Source organism: Octodon degus, unplaced genomic scaffold (genome assembly GCF_000260255.1).
Source record: "Octodon degus isolate 3935 unplaced genomic scaffold, OctDeg1.0 scaffold00104, whole genome shotgun sequence".
NCBI classification, from domain to species: Eukaryota; Metazoa; Chordata; class Mammalia; order Rodentia; family Octodontidae; genus Octodon; species Octodon degus.
This window is the reverse complement of record NW_004524680.1, coordinates 1,950,223-1,969,479: the sequence shown is the minus strand read 5'-3', so window position 1 is coordinate 1,969,479 and position 19,257 is coordinate 1,950,223. Positions and strand designations below refer to the sequence as shown.

Genomic DNA, 19,257 nt, shown 5'->3' with positions numbered 1-19,257 from the left:
TTGAAACTGGATCATTGTGTGGTACCGTATTGTGCTATAATATAGGGAGATTAGGGTAACCGGTATCAACAGCAGGTATTAGGTCCTATAGACTCACTAGCACAAGTTCATTTGGCCACTTTTACCAGAGTTCTTTGACCTCCATTGTTGGCTTTCACAAAATAATGACTGATTCTAGGGCCAGCCAGATAGCTCAGTGGACTAAAACACCTGCTTAAGCAAGGGCACCACACGCCATGCTGGCTCCACCCCCAAGGCACACTGAGATGGCAGTTGAAACTGAGTATGGTGGCAAACTCCTGTAATTGCAGCACTTGGGAGGCTGAAAACAGGATGATCACTGTGAGTCCAATCTGTGTAGTGAGACCCTATAGACCCTATACTAAATGCATTAAAAATTTTTTTAAAAACAATGACTAATTCTAACTTTCAAATGAATAAAAAGCAACAGTGAATGTGACTAGCCTAAGAGGTCTGGTAGCTAGTGAGGCCAAACTCCTTGTAAAACTTCACTCTGAGGAAGGAAAGGCATCTGCTTCTCTATGGAGGGCTTGTGCATATCTGGTTGGTCTCAATAGATAATATGTATGAAGTTTGTGTTATCCTCAAGCAGATATCTGAGGTCCAACTGCCAGCCATTGTACCTCTTTGGATCTAAATTGTCTTGTTTAGGGGATTAGAGAGGCTTATGACTCGTAATTTCTGAACTGGTCTGCCTAGTACTGCCGTAGAATACTGCTTGCCTGGGATTGGAGGAAGTAGGAAAACGAAATGATGAGCTTTGTATTTACACAGATTCACTAGAAATTGTAACAGGGTTCTTTCTTTCAGGGATAGAGTACTGCTAATATCAGATGCTGAGTTTGCAGTGCTGTAGCTAGAAAGCAGAGAAGCTTTTAATTTGGTGGGGTTGGTTTGGAGGGTGGGATTCTTTTCCTTGTGGCATTGGGGATTGACCCCAAAGCCTCGTGCATACTAGACAAGCACTCTAATACTAAGTCACACCACCAGGCCTTAATTTGTTCTTGTTCTATTTGTAACGTTGAAAAGTAATGATAAAAATATGGAGTAATTAACTTTAAAATATCTAGCTACCCCCAGGTATATGGCTAGCAGCTAATTCAGTAAAAATTTAAGAACCCATCCACCCACTGTATGCCAGGCATAATGTGTTGTAAATAATACTAGAAAGTAATTAGATAATCTTCATACTTTGAGACTTAAAGTACTTGGTGTTCTGCTGTTAGGGAAGGAATGCTAGATGTTCCTTTATATCAACATGTGACTCTCAAGGAGATTGCTATGAAGCATCATACTGGCACTGTACTTGTTTGATGTACAGACCCAAAAAGAACTAAATGGGTTTTTTTGTTTTGTTTTTTTTTTTAATTTTTGTGGTTTGTTTGTTTGTTTGTTTGTTTTGTATTGTAGGGAAGGGTCTATAGAGTGTTCAGGGTCTCACTACTAGCTCGGACTCATGGTGATCCGCCTGTTTACAGCCTCCCAAGAGCTGAGATTATAGACATGTGCCACCACGCCATCTCAGTGGCCTCTGGGGCAGGGCTGGCACAGCATAAATGTTCTTTTAGTTAGACCATTCAGTTCAAGGTTAGTCTTGGAAAGCAATAACATCTTTTTCTTTCTTTCTTTTCTTTTCTTTTTTTTTTCTTTAGATAAGGTCTTACTATGTAGTTCAGGCTGGCTTCCAACTCATGGTGATTCTCTTGCCTCAACTGTCCAAGTGCCAGGATTACAGATGCGTGCTACCACATCCAGCATCTATCTGTCTTACTTTTGACCTAAGTAACAACACGCTCTCCTTCGTATAAAGCAAATTCTAACCTAGCCTGGCAAAGGGGTTCATCATGAGAGAGCGGGTAGCAGGAGCCACGCAGCAACCTTACCGTCATCACCGTGGCAGTTGCTGTTCCACTGCAGTTGTGTGGGTGGAGACATTAAATTGTGTGTTTTGTCCAATAAATATTATGCCAAATTTGCAGAAGGCCCTAGATTCAATCCTCAGCACTGGAAAACAAATACAAAAAGACATGAAAAACTACATTTCGGTATTATTCTAGTTATTTAAAATTTAAAATAGGAAGTTATTTTATGTTTCCATATATCCTAAACAGCCTACCATAATTTGAGGTTATGGTATGTAGCCCAAACCCAGCCAGAATAAAGAGCCATTTCACTTTGATCCATCACCTCCAGAGCTCCAAATCTTTTGCCAGTTTTATAGCTGACCTCAGGGCTTATGCATTCTGGGACACAGCTGTTAATACCCAAATTCAGATTCTTGTCTGCTTACACCAAAGTAGGCATTTCTTTGTAATTTCCTGCCCTCTACCACACCATCCGCAGAGAAGACTTAATCTAAGTCACTGCCAGCCACAACACAATTTATCCAGTGGCCTCTCTTATAACTAACCTTTTTTCATTCCCCTCAGTACATCCTCTCTTCTACCTCATCCTTTGTGGCTGTGCATGGCAAGTTGCTTACCTTGAAATGAGGCCAAGTTAGAAATACTTAGCTACTTCTCTCCTTTAAGCATTATTTTTCTTTTCTTTGTATGTTCCTCTCTCTCTTTCTGTCTCTCTCTCTCTCTCCCTCCCTCCCTCCTTCTCTCTCTCCCCCTCTCCCTTCTCTTCCCTCTCTCCCCTCTCTCCCTCTCTCCTCTCTTTCTTTCGTTTTCTTTCTTTTTTTCAAGACAGGGTCTTGCTATGTAGTTGAGGCTGGTCTTGAGCTCACTACATAGTCTAGGCTGGCCTCAAACTCATAGTGATCCTCCTGCCTTAGCTTTCCAAGTACTGGGATTCTAGTCATAAGTATTTCATATTTCCTTGCTTTCTGGAAGCTCTCTATAATGTTTTTGTTTAGCTGTGGAAAGATGTGGTACCTACTGTAAAATCATGACTTGTGCCAAGCGATAGAAAAATGTTCTGAGACAGTTTCCCTAAGTCAACCAGCTCAGTGTTCTCTTATGCTTCTATTCCTCCATCTAGCCCAGTTGCTGGTACTCGCAGCTGAATTATCCAATGCTGAAAGCAGGAAGGAACTGGGTGACTTAGTCTGTAAATGGCCCTTCCAGACAATGTCTTGGATGGTATGAGACCGTATACTCGTATCTCTGAATCTCAGTTTTTCTTCTGGGGTTCCTTTGTCTATCTCTGCACCAAGCAGTGCTAGAAGTGGTGGCATTCCTTTTTTTCCTCTACTGCATGCTCTTCCAGTATCTGTCACTTTGAACATTCTGAAAGGCTTGCAGTTGCATTTGTGATTCTTGGGTCTTACATTACTTATATTAACTCCTATATTACTTCTCTGAGCTTAAGAAGGGCTGGGATAGCTACTAGAACAAAACATGTTATGATGACATTCAACAGACAATAGCAAGAAAATTCCTGCCAGAGGCCACATTCATATTTTATACTTGTCCCATTTTCCATCTTTAGAGAACCTTAAGTAGAGTGGGGTACTATATATTCAATAGTTTATGTACTCTGCTTTGTGTGCTCTCAGGGTTTGGGGGGTGTTGTTTGTTTTTCAGTTTTGGTTTTGGGTTTTTGGTTGGTTGGTTGTTGGTTTTATGGTAATGAAAATCAAACCTAGCACCTCCACACATGACCTGCTGGGCCAACGGCTGCCATTAAGCTGCATCCCTACCCCATCAGTTAGATATATAGATACTTCAAATGCGATCTCAAAAAGGTCTTCAGAGGCTAGGGGTATCACTTGATACCAATATAAAATACATGCTTAGCACATACAAGGCCCTGGGTTTGGTCTTTAGAAACTTATAAAAAGTTTCTTTAGAGCCTATATTATAGTTGTGACCAGGCTATTAGAAATCAAGAAAGTGAATCAAAAGAAACATACCCTGCAAAAAAAAAAAAAAAGAAAAGAAAAAGAAAAAGAAACATACCCTGCAAAGGCATTAACAGAAATTTGACAGAAAGGGTGGCAGATAAATACATTGTTAAATGATTGGCCTCAATTTTGGGCTCCAGTACCAGTACCAGTATCTTTTTGATACTTAGAAGATAACCAAGGTAGGTGATTTGTTTGGCTGTGTGTATGTATTTGTTTATTTGACTGGCTAATTCTCCAGTATATTGTGAGAGTGGGGAAATGGCAACCTTACTTGTTTGTGAGCTGAAAATTACTATTGGTTTTAGAGTAATTCATCATATGTCTAAGAGTTATTTTCTTTAGACAATTTATTTAAATGAAGTAGATTTCCATTTGTTTAGCTGAAGTGACTTCCACTTGTTTTAATACATCTTTTTCCCATGGTGATTTATAGACTCTTCAAGCCAATATAAATATTTCATAAATATTTGAACATTTGGGTATACACCTACACAATACCTCAGAAATATCTTTTAACAAGAAAAATTTGCAAGAGTAAAGACTAGGTACAGGCCAGTTAGACATCTTAGCAGATTAAAGCACTTGCCTAGGCAGACACAGGGACCCAGGATTCAATCCCTAGTTTGCCATGCCAGCCCCGGCCCTGGGGTCCACTGAGAGGGCTATTGAGACTGGGCATGGTGGCATGCACCTGTAATCCTATTGCTTGGAAGGCTGAAAACAGAAAGATCACTATGAGTCTGATCTCTGTAGTGAAGCCCTGTAGACCCTGTAATAAATACATTAAAAAAAGAAAAAGAAAAAAGATGACACAATTACTAGGTACAATGAAAATCTACTCCAAACATTTCTGAGATAAAAAGGTACCACACACCTGTTCAACTAAGAAAACCATCCTTACATCATAGGATGGTTTTTTATTTTTAAGTAGGACCTAGAACACTTAAGCTGCCAATTAGGTGCTGAATGGCAGAGCTACAGCCCCAGATTGTGCCATGAATTCATAGGGAATAGGTTCCAACAACTCAGGCTCCTTCACATTGGTTCTCATGAAGTGTGCTTTTCTGGCTGGGGCAGGCTAGCACTTCAGTGAACCCAGATACCTTTCTCTTTGGCATCTTTCTTTTTCTGATCATCTTCCTTGACATGTTTCAGGAAGCTGTTGTGACTCTTTGAGTGTTTAATATGCACATTTATCTTCTTGGCAAGTATCTTGCCCTTAACTTGTTTATTTACAACAGTGCCAACAGCATGTTGGGTAATATTGTAGGTGCTTCCTATTGCCACAGTAATACTTAAAGAGGCATTCTTTTTGCACAGTAGGCATTCCCTTGATGTTTGCAGTATCAGACTTTTTGTAGATTCACATGTATGTAGCCAAAGGAACAACCCCATGTTTTCTAAGTTTTTTTTTGTTTTTTTTTTTTTTCTTGCTCTAAATGCCCTAAGGGGTGGTTTGGCTGGCTGGTGTGTTGTGGGGATCGAACTACAGCAACTTGAGGCTGACAGCTTTGTGGAAGCAGCCACTTAAACAACTGAGCTAAGGCCAGCCCCTCCCCCATGTTTTCTAAAAGGCCTAGATAACATAAACTGGGTTCCCCTCCTCTTGCCCTTTGTGTTTGGTCATTTTGGCAAAGTACTGGAAGGTGACAGTTCTGGCTGAAAGGGCTGTATGTCTAAAATTTTAAACAAGCATATACCAATTTAACCCAGGAATTTTAAGAAAATAGTCCTAGGCCTACAAAGCCTATATACAGGAAAGTTCAATACATAAATACTAATAGTAGCAAAAACTTGAGAACAAATTAATTATCCAACAATGGGAATTAATTAAATTATATTTTAGAAAATGTTTATAGTAATTAAAAGAAAGCAGTTTATTGAATAATACACATAGGACTAGGGATATAGCTCGTTGGTAGAGTTCTTGCTTCATCTTTACAAGGCCTGGGTTCCATCTCCAGCACTGCAAAAAAAGAAAAGAAAAAGAAAATAATATTAATAGTATGATTTGACAGATAAATGGAGCATTTATAAGGACAAACTCTTGAAAATGTGAGTCTAAAACTCTGTGGTGAAGCAGCTTATCATGGTTGGAGAGCTTATGGCAAAAGTAAACTGTTCCTGTCATCTTAGTTACTTTTCTCATTTCTTGGATGCAATCCCTGACACCTAAACTGAAAGAAGGAAAAGTGTATTTTGGCTCACAGATTATAGAGGTTTCAGTCTTTTGTGAGCAGTCTCCAAGGAAGAACAGCATGGTAGAAATGTCTGGATAGAGAAAAACTGCTCACCTCATGGTAGGGGAAGCAGAGCAGGAGTGAAGGGAGGAACGAGAGAGGGAGGGGTCCCCTTCCAAGCCATGTCCCCACTGATCTGCCTCTTCTGACCAGACCCTACCAGCTAACAGAAAGTCAGCTATAATCACCTTCCAGAACCCCACCTGTGAATGGATGAGACTCCTTGGGGAATATGTAAGCAAAATCCTGACATCAAGGCTAAATGACAGAGAGGGAGAAGAAGGGACCAGGGTCCCATAATCCCCTTCAAGGATCTTCCCCACCCCCATGACCTAAAGAACTCTCTATAGGCCTCACTTTTTTTAAAAGTTTGTTCTACCACCTCCCAGTAGCACTGCAGGTTGGAGACCAAGCTTCCAGTAAAATGATCTTTAAAAGCCAGTCTAGGGGGCCTGGGAGACAGCTCAGTGGAATAAGTGCTTCCCTGGCAAGCGCAAGGGCCTAAGTTCAATCCCCAGTTCCTCAAAAAAATAAAAGCTAGTCTAGAGTCCAGCTAAAATCAGAGAACCTGGAAGATCTTGAATTGCTTATTCTTAGGTCTACAAAGAGAAAAAGAGTTCATTCATTTTAAGTAGGATATAAGTGTTTTTGTTAAATTCCAAAAAGATGTTCTGTATCCTTTGATAAATTCTCTTTTAAGTCTAAATGGACCTCTCTTTGGTGGAAGGTGAAAGGAAGGGATAGGAGTGGGCTGTGGGCAGCAGGAGGGGCTGGGCGTATGGTAGAGTGGGTACTTATTTCATGTGGGAGGCCCTGAGTTCAATCTTCAACACCAAAAAAAAAAAAAGAAAAGAAAGAAAAAAAAAAAACAAGAAAGGCAGCGAGCATATTCAGTGAGATCTCATGAATTAAATCACAGCTAGAATATACTGTTTCATGTGTCCACAGGATTCACTGTACTCCAAAACCATATATACAAAACTTTTCCCTTTTTTAAACATGTAAAATACAAGTTAGCAAAATATGTGAAGATAATGGCCCCTCTTTTTCAATGACCTAAACAAGCCCATTCCTTTGCTTTTTTGACAGACTGAATCAAGCACAGCAGCCCACGCCCATTATCCCAACACTGTAAGAGGCTAAGGCAGAAGAATTGTAAATACAAACCAAACCTGAGCAATTTAGTAAAACCTTGTCTCAAAATAAAAACAATAAATTTTAAAAGAGCTAGGAATGTAGTTCATTGCAAAGGGTTCAATCCTGTCACTGCCACCACACTCCCAAAAAAAGATGAGCAAAGCTTTGCATTTCAAGTCAGCAAAACTGAAGTCCTCATTTTAAAAGGTAATTCCTGGCCTGGGGGTGTACTCAGTGGCAAGGCCTTGGATTCAGTCCCCAGAATGAAAAAGAAAGGAAAGAAGGAGGGAGGGAAAGAGTAAAAGAAAAATAATTCTAGCTTCACAAGAGAGAATGATCTCTGAGATTGTTTCAAATCAAAAAAAAAAATTAACATATGATGGTTCAAACAACATCTCTCCTTGTTCAGCCACGCCCACTTTTGGTACCTGCTTTCCCATAAAATCTACCAAATGGAAAGCAACTCCAGGTAATAATAAGGAATACTTCCTTCTCTAAATGTTTTGGTCCTTCAGATTCCTCTACTTGTAATTGCCTTTTCCTAAGAAAATAATTCATTAGAACTTGAGAAAAAGCATAGCCTTATCTACTTCTGGATTTGTTGTTGCTGCTATTATTATCATCATCATCATTAGCATAAACACATTTATGTATTTATTTACTAACCAAAGACATGATCCTGATGAAATCAACAATTTGCAATAGTTGCATGTAAAATGCTTGTGATAAAGACAGTTGAGCAAAATAATGACAAAAGTAAATGAAGTATGGAGATTTCTCATTGAACTGAGCTGATTCATTCTCAAAGCTAATTCCTGTCCAAGAGATGATATTTGTTTTCCTCTTACATAGACCTAAGTACAGGTGATACTGTTGACAGCACAATCCACAACTCAGTTCCCATCTTGCAGTTTTCTGATTATTGTGCTTTCTTTCCCATCCCACTCCAGTGCTCTTCAGCAGACCATCTGTAAAGGTGCAGAAGCTTCTAGAAGGTTTAAAAATCTTACAGGTTTTTAAATATATAATTCACATGCTATATAATTTTCCCATTTCTGAGTTTTTCAGCCATCAGCTGTAGTCTCCTCAAACTTTTCTCCCAGGTTACAAGAAAACTGTTGTCTCCAGGGTGCTGCCAGTTTTAAGGGTAAGGTGATTGCCATCACAAGTGTGATACAATTTGCCTTAGCCATTGCACCCATTTTTTACATAGCTACTCCCACTCCTAACTCCTTCATGTAGTCCTCAGGGCTTTTGCTGCCCAGCAGACACCATCTTCCTACCAGCTGCTGAATAGTGGCCATGGTAGGCACAGGGACAGGGAGCAGAGCTATTAGGCACAGGCAGCGTGCTTTTGCTTATTTCCTCAGTTTCATTACTTGTAGTCTTACTTCCTCCTCCAGTGCTAAGTCACTTCACTCCCCTAACATTCACAGGTAATAATCACATTTCCTTCCTTCTTTAATATTCACTGAGTTTGAGTCTATATATTTAGTCCTTCTAATTCTTTGTCATAAACTGGTCCTTTCAGCTTCTTAATCATACCTTTATGTTTCTTTGAACTTACTCCAGTTGTTCCCTGTGTTTCTGGTAGTGAGGTGTCTGAAATGAACTATAGGGCCCCATAGTTGAAACTGTGTAATGCAGAGAGGATCTCCATGGGTGTTTCCCGAAGCCCAGCCAGGCCAGGTCCTTTGTCACTCTCGAAGAGCTAGTGTTACTCAGTCAAGATCCAATAATTCCTATAGCCCTGAACTTCTGGGAACACCCAGCCACATTTTTCTGCTTTCTGCCTTAGCTCCCATTCTTTCTCCATTTGAAATTACCCTATTTCTGTCCTCTGCTATCAATGCACGTTCTTCCTCCTTCTGTTCAAATTGAAAGGAATAATACTTTCTTTCTACTTCTCTCTACTTCTTTTTTTTTTTGAAGGAAGGAAAGGTTTATTTAGCTAACAGTTACTGGAGGCTTCAGTCCATACTCAGCTGGGTCCAATGCAGAGCAGCACACAGCAGAAAGCAACCTTTCATGGTGGAGGCAAAGAGCAAGAGCCTTTACTTCTCTCTACTTCTGAGTGGTCATTTATACTTTCTTATAGGTTTTTGAATATATAATCCACATGCCATATAATTTTCCCATTTCATATATGTAATTCAGTATGTTTCATATGTTTTCAAAGTTGTGCATCCATCACTGTTAATCTATTTTCAAATATTTTTATCATCCCAAAAGAAACTTATACCCGCTGGTAGTTAATCCTAGCTACCCCATCATATTCCAGTCCTAGACAACCACTTGTCTAGTTTCTCACTCTGAATTTACCTTGTCTGGATATTACATGAAAATGGAATCATACAATATGCAATCTTTTGTGACTGGCTTTTACATACCAGAATGGTATTATGTAAATATATATTAGCTAGACCTACTGTGTAGCATTTATCAGAATTTCATTCCTTTCTATTGGCCAGTTAATAGTTTAAGTGAATAGTGTATATACTTGTAACTATCCCTTTTCAGTGTCTTAGGATTGAGCTACGTGTGGTGGCACACACCTATGTAATCTCAACATTTAGAGAAGGCAGAGGTAGGAGGATCACCATGAGTTCAAGGCCAGCCGGGGGTACATACGGAGTTCAAGGCCAGACTGAACTACAAAACAAGGGCCTGTCTCAAAAAAAGGGGGAGAAACATGCAGCTTTGAAGAATATTTATAGTTTTAAATTCACATTTTTGCTGCAAAAACTGATGTTGTGGTGTTACACACAGAAAGACCTATATTCTGGTCTTAAAAGTGGATATGTACAATTAAATTTGGTTGATGACCCCAAACTGCTGAGCAGTCTGTATTCCCACCTCTACTTGTTTGCTAGTACCCATTTTGCCAGACTCATGTATGAGACACAGGAAGCATCTTATTTGCCTTGTAATTTTTTAACTATTAACAAGGTTGGATGTTGCTCAGCTTACCAGTTATTTGTGTTTCTTCTATGAGGTTTTTATTCGTATTTTGTTTTTCTATTAACTGGTCTTTGACGCTTAACACTTTTTTAAATTTTCTGAATATGTGTGTAGCACTTTTTTTTTTTTTTTTTTTTTTCTCGGAACTGGGGATTGAAGTCAGGCCCTTGCACTTGCCAGGCAAGCACTTTACTCTACTGAGCCATCTCCCCAGCCCCTGTGTGTATCACTTTTTAAATCAGCCAGAAAAACTTGAAAAAAAGTTATTAAACTAAAATGTTTAGTAATTTCATGATATCTACTTAAGAGAAGCCAAATTAGAATAGAAACTCTTTCATGGGAAATAAGTGACTAATAGAGCATGCAGGCCACAAATGCCTGTATGAGAATATAAACGAGAGTTGTCTAGAATCTTCCTGGGAAAGCCTGAGATGGGAGCCTGAAACAATACAACCTCATGTCTTTCCTTGGTTGGCTTCAGTTCCACTGAGTCTCAAGTGCTAAACTCTTCCTACCTGCCTATGTTCTAGATTTGTTGTCTGTGCAGCTGTCTTGACAAGGCAGCTGGCCCCTAGCTTTCCCTACATGGCATATTTGTGTGACACAGCTACACCCTAAGATGTATCAGGACTTAGTATTCTCTAAATCTGGCTGGCTCATTCAAGGGCCAGACTTAGTCTACACCAAGTCCTGGTGCAGCAGAAGCATTTAATGAGATAGTCATATAAAGTGTAGCATAATGCCTAATGTGTCCAGAATGCTTGATAATTGTTAGATGTTATAGTTTATGCTATTAAATAAATAAGATTGCACAGAAAAGCAAGTAGATCAAAAAGCAAAGGCAGGGCCATCCAGATAGCTCAGGATTAAAGTGCCTGCTTCGGCAGACAGCAGGGGATGGGGGTTTGATCTGTCAGCCCCGCCCCCCCAGGGCATGCTGAGACAGCGAATGAGACTGGGCATGGTGGCGCATGCCTGTAATCCCAATACTTGGGAGGCTGTAAACAGGAGGATCACTAGGAGTCCAGTCTACATAGCGAGACCCTATAGATCCTGCACTAAATGCAAAAAAAAAAAAAGCAAAGGGAACCATATTTTAATTCTACTGTCAGAATCTATATGCTGTGAGCTAAGAATTAGCTTCTTCAAATACAATAGAGAATAGTACTAATCATCTCCTTTCTGCTTTCTTTGTTCATTTAATCCCTAAAACAACCATGTCAAAGTGTTATTTCTTCATCTTACAGATAAAAAACGACATTGAATGCCAGACATTCTAACCCCAGAGACCATATTCTTAACTGTATTTGGGAGGAGGGTTTATTTTTTGTTTTTTGGAGATACAATTTTATGGTGTAGTCCAGACAAACTTTGAACTCATTGTGTAACCCAGGCTGGCCGCAAACTCATGATCCTCCTATCTCAGCCTTTGGCGTGCTCCAGTTATAGGCATGTGTCATATGTGCCCAGTTGGTTTGGGGTTTTTTTTTTTTTGTTTTTGTTTTGTTTTGTTTTGTTTTTGTATTTAGGACAGGGTGTACAAGATCTCACTGCATAGATTGATCTCATAGTGATCCTCCTGTTTACAGCCTCCCAGTTGCTGGGATTGCAGACATGCGCCACCATGCCCAGTTTCAGTCCCATCTCAGTGCGCCCCCAGGGGCAGGGCCAGCATGATATGTGCCCAGTTTTATAATAAAAATTTTTCCCTCTTTTCTAAAACCTGCTCTGCTTCATATTTTTCATCTAACTTGTTGTTTCCTCAGTTAGCGATTGTCAAAAGTGACTCTCCATTCTCCTTCATTCTTTTGTAAATTTATTTTATTGGTTTATTTATTTATTGCAGAGCTGGGGATTGAACTCAGGCCCTTGTGCTTGCCAGAGAAGTGCTTATTCTAGTGAGCCATCTCCCTGCCCCCCCCGCCCTTTTTTTTATTTTAAAGACAGTAATTAAAACAAAATACAGAATTTCAAAACAAGATAATAGAAAATCACATGGCTGACACTGACAAAAGATCTACAATCTGAGGTACAGAGTCTCAAGACAAATCCTGAGGGGCTTTGACTGACTTTATCAGATCCAAAAGCTACAATTCTTGTTTCATAGATCTTACTTTATCTTGGTCTTAACCATCCAGCAGAAAAGTATAAAAATGAAGTATAAAAAGTAAAGCTGGGGGGCCTGCCCCTTAGCTCAGTTCTTAAGTGGCTGCTTCAACAAAGCAGTCAGGCTCAGGTTGCTGTGGTTCGATCCCCACAACTCAAGCCAGCCAAACCTGCCCTGAAGGCATTCGGAGCAAAATAAATAATAAATAAAGTATATTAATAAGCTGAGCTGTAAAAGACTCAAGTCAACAACTTTTGACATTGCCAGTCCTACAGATAACCCACTAGTGTTATGGACTACTGGACTATATTGGATTATTTTGCAGTAATTCTTTTTTCTTCTACGTCCTTTTTTTGCTAAGCAGTAATTTTAATTCAGTGCAAATTGTTTTATTTTATCTGAAATCTACCTCCCCTTTCATTTTCAGCTTCAGAATGAGTTAGAAAAGTGTGAGCGGGACAATGCAGAGCTTCAGGAGTTTGCCAACGCCATCCTGCAACAGATAGCAGACCACTGCCCTGACATCCTGGAGCAGGTGGTCAATGCCCTGGAAGAGTCATCCTGACCCTGCCTTAGGAGAAGTGTCCAACCCAGCAGCTGTGAGCCAAGGAGCCAAGAAAGGGAAACCACAAGGAATAGACGTCAGAAACACCTTGGCACCAAACGTCACCATCCTGTCTTGCTCACTTGAAGAAGTATGGTTGCAGCCTGTTTCTACATCTTACTCTGCCTTTCTGCTTTGAGTGTTGTCTCTGCATTAATTTTCTTGGTGTCCAAGGCAGGCAAATGGCTGTCTCCGTGAAGAATTGACCTCCTATCATCAGAAGTGGAGAGCTGTGGAAGCTGGTGCTCTACCCTCAGGGGGACTTGAAGTAGAGAGCCCACTCACTTCTGTCCTCTGACAGGACAGCCACATCTGGACTGTGTCCTAAGTTCAGCATAGCAAGAGAATTCTCACAGTAGAGCAGAGCATTGAGTGTTTTAATATCACAGTGGGTGCTTTCTTCCAAAAGGTAAAACAATTTGAAAAAGCATAGAAAAAGGGATGGAGATAAAAAGATCAAAGACAAAGAGAACAACCAACTTCTCTTTTTACTCTCATTTATGTTTTTCCTGTATAGTGGTTTATAGGAATTGGGGGCAGAGGCTGAGCTGTGCTAACTTAGCTAGCACTCAGCTCCAAGTGTGTCTTCACTCCAGCCCTGTCTGTCTCATCTTTCTTGCTCCTCCTCATTAAAGGAGGAAGATGTGAGTGATCCTAACCCTGCTCCCTCTTAAGACATTTGATCTTCCCATGCTTCATTGTTAGATTGAATATCTCTCACCTGGAGAACTTGACATATGGAGCCCTCTTGTCACCCATTCACTTCTCCAGAAGGTAACGTTCCTTGGGGTCAGTCCAATTTCTTTCTACAACTCCCAGAATGCCACCTGCCTCCCTCCACCCACACCCAGCCTCTGCAGCATAGTAATTTCTGAAGCATGGAATCCATCACTCCTCACTTTGCCCTTGACCTGTGTTCTCAGAATCCAAGCCCCATTCACTACTGGGAACCGTCTTCTAGGACAAATGAGTTTGTCTTATCCCACACACATTCCATCCTGCATTCCTTTATTCAGAGATTATTTATGAAAATCCCTACTGAGTGCAAGTCAATGTGTCACATACTCATGCTTGAAAATGTCTCTTTTCAGTGATGAAAATGTATGGTAGGTTCTTTGACACATACTTGCTTAAGTCAAAGCAGTAAAGCATCAGACCTTTCCCCACCCTCATCTGAACAGAAGGTGGCTTTTCTAGAAAAAATCTCACAAGTCAATAGTTCTTGTTATAAAGGAAGTGATAGGTTTGGATTTTCATCACCTTTTTGTAGTATCGCTGTTGATGGGCTAGGGTTTGCTGTTTGTGGTTGATACCCTTAAACTATGTCCTGTTTAGAAGACTCTGGGTACCCACTGTAAAGAGATTTTTTTTTTTTTTTTTTTTTTTTTAACATAAAACTCAGAACTCAGCCAGCTCTATGCTGAAATCCAAAAAGTGTAAGTCCAGATGAAGGAATTAGAATTTTGGAGATAATTTTCTCAAAGACAATGACAGTTGCAAATAATTAGGTACCAAGAAATAGACCACTTGACCCAAAGCTTGCCTTCTGACCACTTCTCTCACCAAAACCCCTCTAAACCCTTTCATCTTCTGAGAAGAGTTGCTGGAGTAAGTGTTTTTGTCTTGGATCTCTTCTCTCCTTTGCACTTACCCAAGAGACTTCATGCTGCATGGAAAGACCTCACAGCCACCAGTCTAGGATCTCCTTTCCTGTCCCATTAACTTACATAGTCACTTCTGTAGCTCCCCTGCTTTCCTGCTATAAAACAATCCCTTTCCTGTGAGACACTATGGGGTACTCCTTATTAAAGGCTTTAATAAGCTCTGTCCATAAACCTCTCACTGAGCTGCTTTTTGCTGGATGGCTGGCTGGAGGAGGTGCATGGATTAGATGGCAAGTGGTGGTTTGTGATAAGCAGTTACCTCAGTTCTGTATATTTATTGACTGCCCTTAAGTCTTGTAGAAAGTACGAAATATTGCAGGGCTGAAATACTAGATTCTCACTTTGGCCATAATAGTATAAGGAACTGAGGTATGATAATGGCCTTTTCAGGGCTAGAGTGGAATAGAGAAAGCAGAAGAGGACATGCCCAGACACGGCAAGGGACATAGACAGGCTCCCTGGACTTACCCATCAGCTTCTGTCACCTAGTGCAGTGGCTGCCACTCTGACCTTTCAGTATGTGGCTCTCACTGTTCTTACTATGTTCTCTTCAACCTAGCCTCCATGAGCACTTCCCTTTCAGAAAAACTGTGAAGCCCTCTGACAGGTGCTTCTAGGAAGAAAAATTTCCAGAGCAGACCACCTCTATGCAGCCCGGCAAGAAGTCTGTAATCTTTCTTGGGTAGCAGTCTAGCAACTCAAATGATCCTGGGAACTGTTTGGCTGATGTCTGACAGTAAACATGGCCTTCTTTTATATTGTAGGGACAAAGTGAATTCATTTTTCAGCACTGGGGGTACTTTAGTGAATTCAGAATCTTCCAGTGAGTCAACATTTGTGAAGTGCACAACTCCCACCACACTGGGATTCCATGACCCTCCTGTGGTATTCATGGAATTGCAGGCCACTCCCCTGCCACTTCGTGTGTATAGCTTTGAGAACTCACTGTGAGGCTCTTGTCGTCTTCCCCATTCATATCTGTTCTGTTGACAAATCTAGTCACCCTTTAGTACCTGAAAGTCTATACTCCAAACCAAAGTTGTCATGAAGAGGACTGTGAGAAAAAAGGGTAGAGGCCACCTGGGACACATGACTAAAGAAGTGCTGTGTGGTTCTCATCTTTTCATCTCCCTGGATCCTGGGTAGTTTTTGAGTTAACAGTAAAGTATCTGAATTGAGATTTGTAAGGACTGGAATACCATTTGTAATGGAAAAGACTTTAAATGATCTTTAATTAAGAAATGAGAGAATCCTAAATTTATCTCAAATCTAACTTTGTCCATGAAACCTTACAATCTAAAGATCTAAATGCATCTCTTTACATTGGAGCTTTAAAATAATAGGAAAGCAGATTGAAGCCAAGACCACCTTCAGTGTTGCTAGAGGCAGTGTGACCTGCCACTTTTTGTCAATTAAAATATGCTTTCCATGAAGAAATGGATCACTTACCACTCACCAGAGTGAGAGAAGAGGGAAAAGAAGTCATCACAGAGTTTTTAGTCCATGGCTGCCCTCGCCCCTGCCCACTGATGGTCATGATTGGCATCTGGACTGCTGATCCAGGAACCATCACTCCCTGCAGTCTGACCTCGTCACTTATGCATAGGCCCATTGGCTACTCTCAGGGTCTTTGAGGAAAGAGCAAAGCAAGGAATCTGTTGCTCCATAGAATGAGATCCCCCTTGGCCTTTCCAAGCTCCAGTGCACCCTGTGTCAACAGTGTCAGTGACTTTCCTATGTGCCTCCCTATCCTCATGTCCCTACCTGCAGAAGTCCATTCCTGTGAAGAGGAGCAAGAGGAGAGTTGACTGTAGCACGCGAGCTGCCTTCTGTGAGCCCAGCCCTCCATCACTGCCAATTCCTGGGTTTCTCAGGAAGGACTAGAATCCTCCAAAGAACGTTTGAAAAAGAACCTACAGATTTCCCCATGTGACAGAGAATATTATCCAGAAAGAAAATATACATTAAGTGGAATCCTTCTGAACAAAATGGCTGTCTTTACCTACTCTTTTTAAGCAAAAACTTTCTAAACTTTTTAGGGTTAAAGTATAACCAAGTGTCTCCTGACTTTTTTTTTCCAATGTGTTTAGTGAGTGCTGTGACTCTGTTGTAGGTATTTTTTCTCCTGCCCCTTTTAGGGGAAAAGTGGTTTTAGGGGTTAATTTGAGGGAGTGACTTTCTGTCCCCTCCCACCTCTTTTTGTTTCTGTGCTTGTCAATATTGTCTGTGTGATTCAGAGAATTGGGGCAGTTACTTTGTGTCCTTTGTTGCAAATACTAAAACATTAAAAAGTAGCTGTAGAACTGAAAAAAATCTGTGTTTTTAAAATGCAAACCAATACCATGTTAATAAAGAAATTCAAGCTATGGGGCAGCCAAACTCCTCCCCCCACACACACTGGCTGAGGTGTCAGCCAGACCAGCACTCCACTCCGGGGAGGTGACTGCCTGCGTGTGGCTGACAACTGCCGGATAAGAGAAATGAGAATCTCGGAGCACAGAGGCGCTCAGTCGTGCCAGGATTCTCCCATACATCCTCAGGACCTCTGGGTGCAGGTCTCAGAGTCGATGACCCAGAACTACCCTGACTCCATCTAGGTCCCTGCGCAGTGTGCCTAGCATTGTGTGGCAACTGGGTTTTGACTCCTTGGCCCCTGCCAGGCAGGCCACAGAACCTTTTTCCTACCCACTTGGTGCTATATCGTCCAGTGACCATCCCATAGGGCCACACTGGCCAGCCTGGAGCCTGCAATCCAGTGCAATGAGTTGTTCTCAAAACTTGGTTCCTTCCAACTCAGACCCTAGATTTCTTTCCCTTGAAGCTTTTTAAGCCCACATCTCCTGGGCCCTGACTCTAGTCAGGCCCTAGAGATACCATAGTCAGGAAAGACAGTGAACCATGCTGAAGTGAGAACCCATCCCCAGGCCAGAGTGAGCACTTCAGCTGCCCTTCTTCCCATGCCACACCAGTATTGCATCTGTCCTCTGAGACAGCCAGACCTGCTGGAAGGCACTTGCCACCTGTCAGGCCAGCCTTCCCCACTGCAGGACTAGGAGCCTACCACATAGTGTCAGGATGTCCCGAATGGGTGTTTGGGATTTGCTCCCCTCTTTGAAAGACATGCATTGCACTTTAGTGGGGAGCTGGGGAGTGCTGGGTACTGGCCCATTGTAGCTTGAGTCCCTTTCAATAACAGCAGCAGCAGCCTGATGGTGGTATCTGTGATGCAAACACACCTACTGCCTTCAACTGTACACGTGTGTCATTACTGAGGTCATGTTGCCAGCTGGACAAGGACATTCAAAGAAATTGTGTTCTGTTCAACTTTGCCTTGTTTATTACTGTAAACACTTTGTTCATGTTTTTCTTTTTTATTCACAAACTAAATCCATCAGGAAATTATAAAGTTATTTAAAAACTGTGCTGCGTGCTTTGAGTCTTTTCATCTGACATCAGGCAAGTTATGTCCTTACTCCTGGAAGAGCAGTAAGAGACCAGTGGTTCCCTGGAGGTCAGCTCTGGAGGTATTGGTAACCTGAGAGCCAGGGACTCCACACACGTTGCGGGGCTTGGGGCCTCATCCACAGGCCCACCGATGTTGAGAGGCCGTAACCTTAGGTTCCCACTGGAGCTCTGGCTATCTTGTCCCTCTCCAGCTCCCTTTTCCTTCACATCATGAGCCCTGAGTATCTGCCTCCCAGAGGTGGTGGAGCTGCTCATGCCAGGAGAGCAAAACAGTGAGCATGGCCATGTCTCAAGAGATTTTGTTCATGCAGTGTGTTCTGACGTATTGACTTGAATGTGTGTGCTGAGTTGGCCAATAAAGTGAATGCCGGGAGTAAAAGGAGCCAAGAGCTACTGTGTGTGAGAACTGTCACCGCCACTCCTGATCTGGGATCTTGTGCTCAGTAAGAGATTACTCTGGTGAATTTCTTTTATGAGAATTTATTGTCTGGGTAGATTCATTTCTGTGTCTACCCCAGAAACAAATCCAAAAGTTTAGTTTCTGTATTCCCTCCTTCAGTGTAAGTTGTGCTGCCCACCGCATTCAACCTGCAGAGTAGTGGTCCACACTGTCCTCCAGTGCCCAGCTTTCTGTGTTTTCCTCCAGGAACAACAGCTTCTCAGAGGTCCTGCCTGGTCAAGGAGCGCCTGGGAGGCATGGCCTTAGGAACAGAAAACTTGCCTGTAACTTCATCCAGTGGAACAGGAATAATTTGGCAGAGCATGAGTTACACACTACGTAAAAATCACAACCACAAGCAGATGTGTCCACAGGAGCTGTCAGGTTGTCTTGGTCAGCCATTTGTAGACCATCCCATTCATCATCTCTGACTTACTTATTGACAGTGTGGTCTACTGGCAGTCAGTGGATCCAGACATCATGGGTTAGAGAAAAATATATGAGAACTTTTGATTGAAATTTTCATCCATTAACTTGGGTTTTCCTCTGAATTGGAAAATACCACTATTACTTGTTTTTTTAAGTGGAATGCTTCAGGCTGTCACACATGATAAAGAACTGGTCAGGGCCAGTAGTGACACCACACACTTCCCCACTTTCCTGGGACTTGTGACCTTGCAGGTGCTCCTTCCTTTACTGCTTTCATTGCCTCTGTCACAAGCCAGAAGTCAATAAAAATACAGTTATGTGTATTCCTTCCTAAACG

At 41.5% G+C, this 19,257-nt stretch overlaps 1 protein-coding gene and 1 pseudogene across 1 annotated transcript in view; one reads left to right on the top strand and one right to left on the bottom strand.

Annotated features, from left to right (window-relative positions):
- The window catches only part of Erc1 (ELKS/RAB6-interacting/CAST family member 1), a 561,464-nt gene extending 543,465 nt beyond the window's left edge, over positions 1-17,999 (top strand). Inside the window, exon 19 of the mRNA XM_004638944.3 lies at positions 12,747-17,999. Coding sequence (XP_004639001.1) covers positions 12,747-12,884 — 138 coding nt within the window. The 3' untranslated portion in view covers positions 12,885-17,999. The remainder of the gene's footprint in view (positions 1-12,746) is intronic.
- Positions 5,451-8,555, bottom strand: LOC105743183 (annotated as a pseudogene).
- Positions 18,000-19,257: the final 1,258 nt, after the last annotated feature.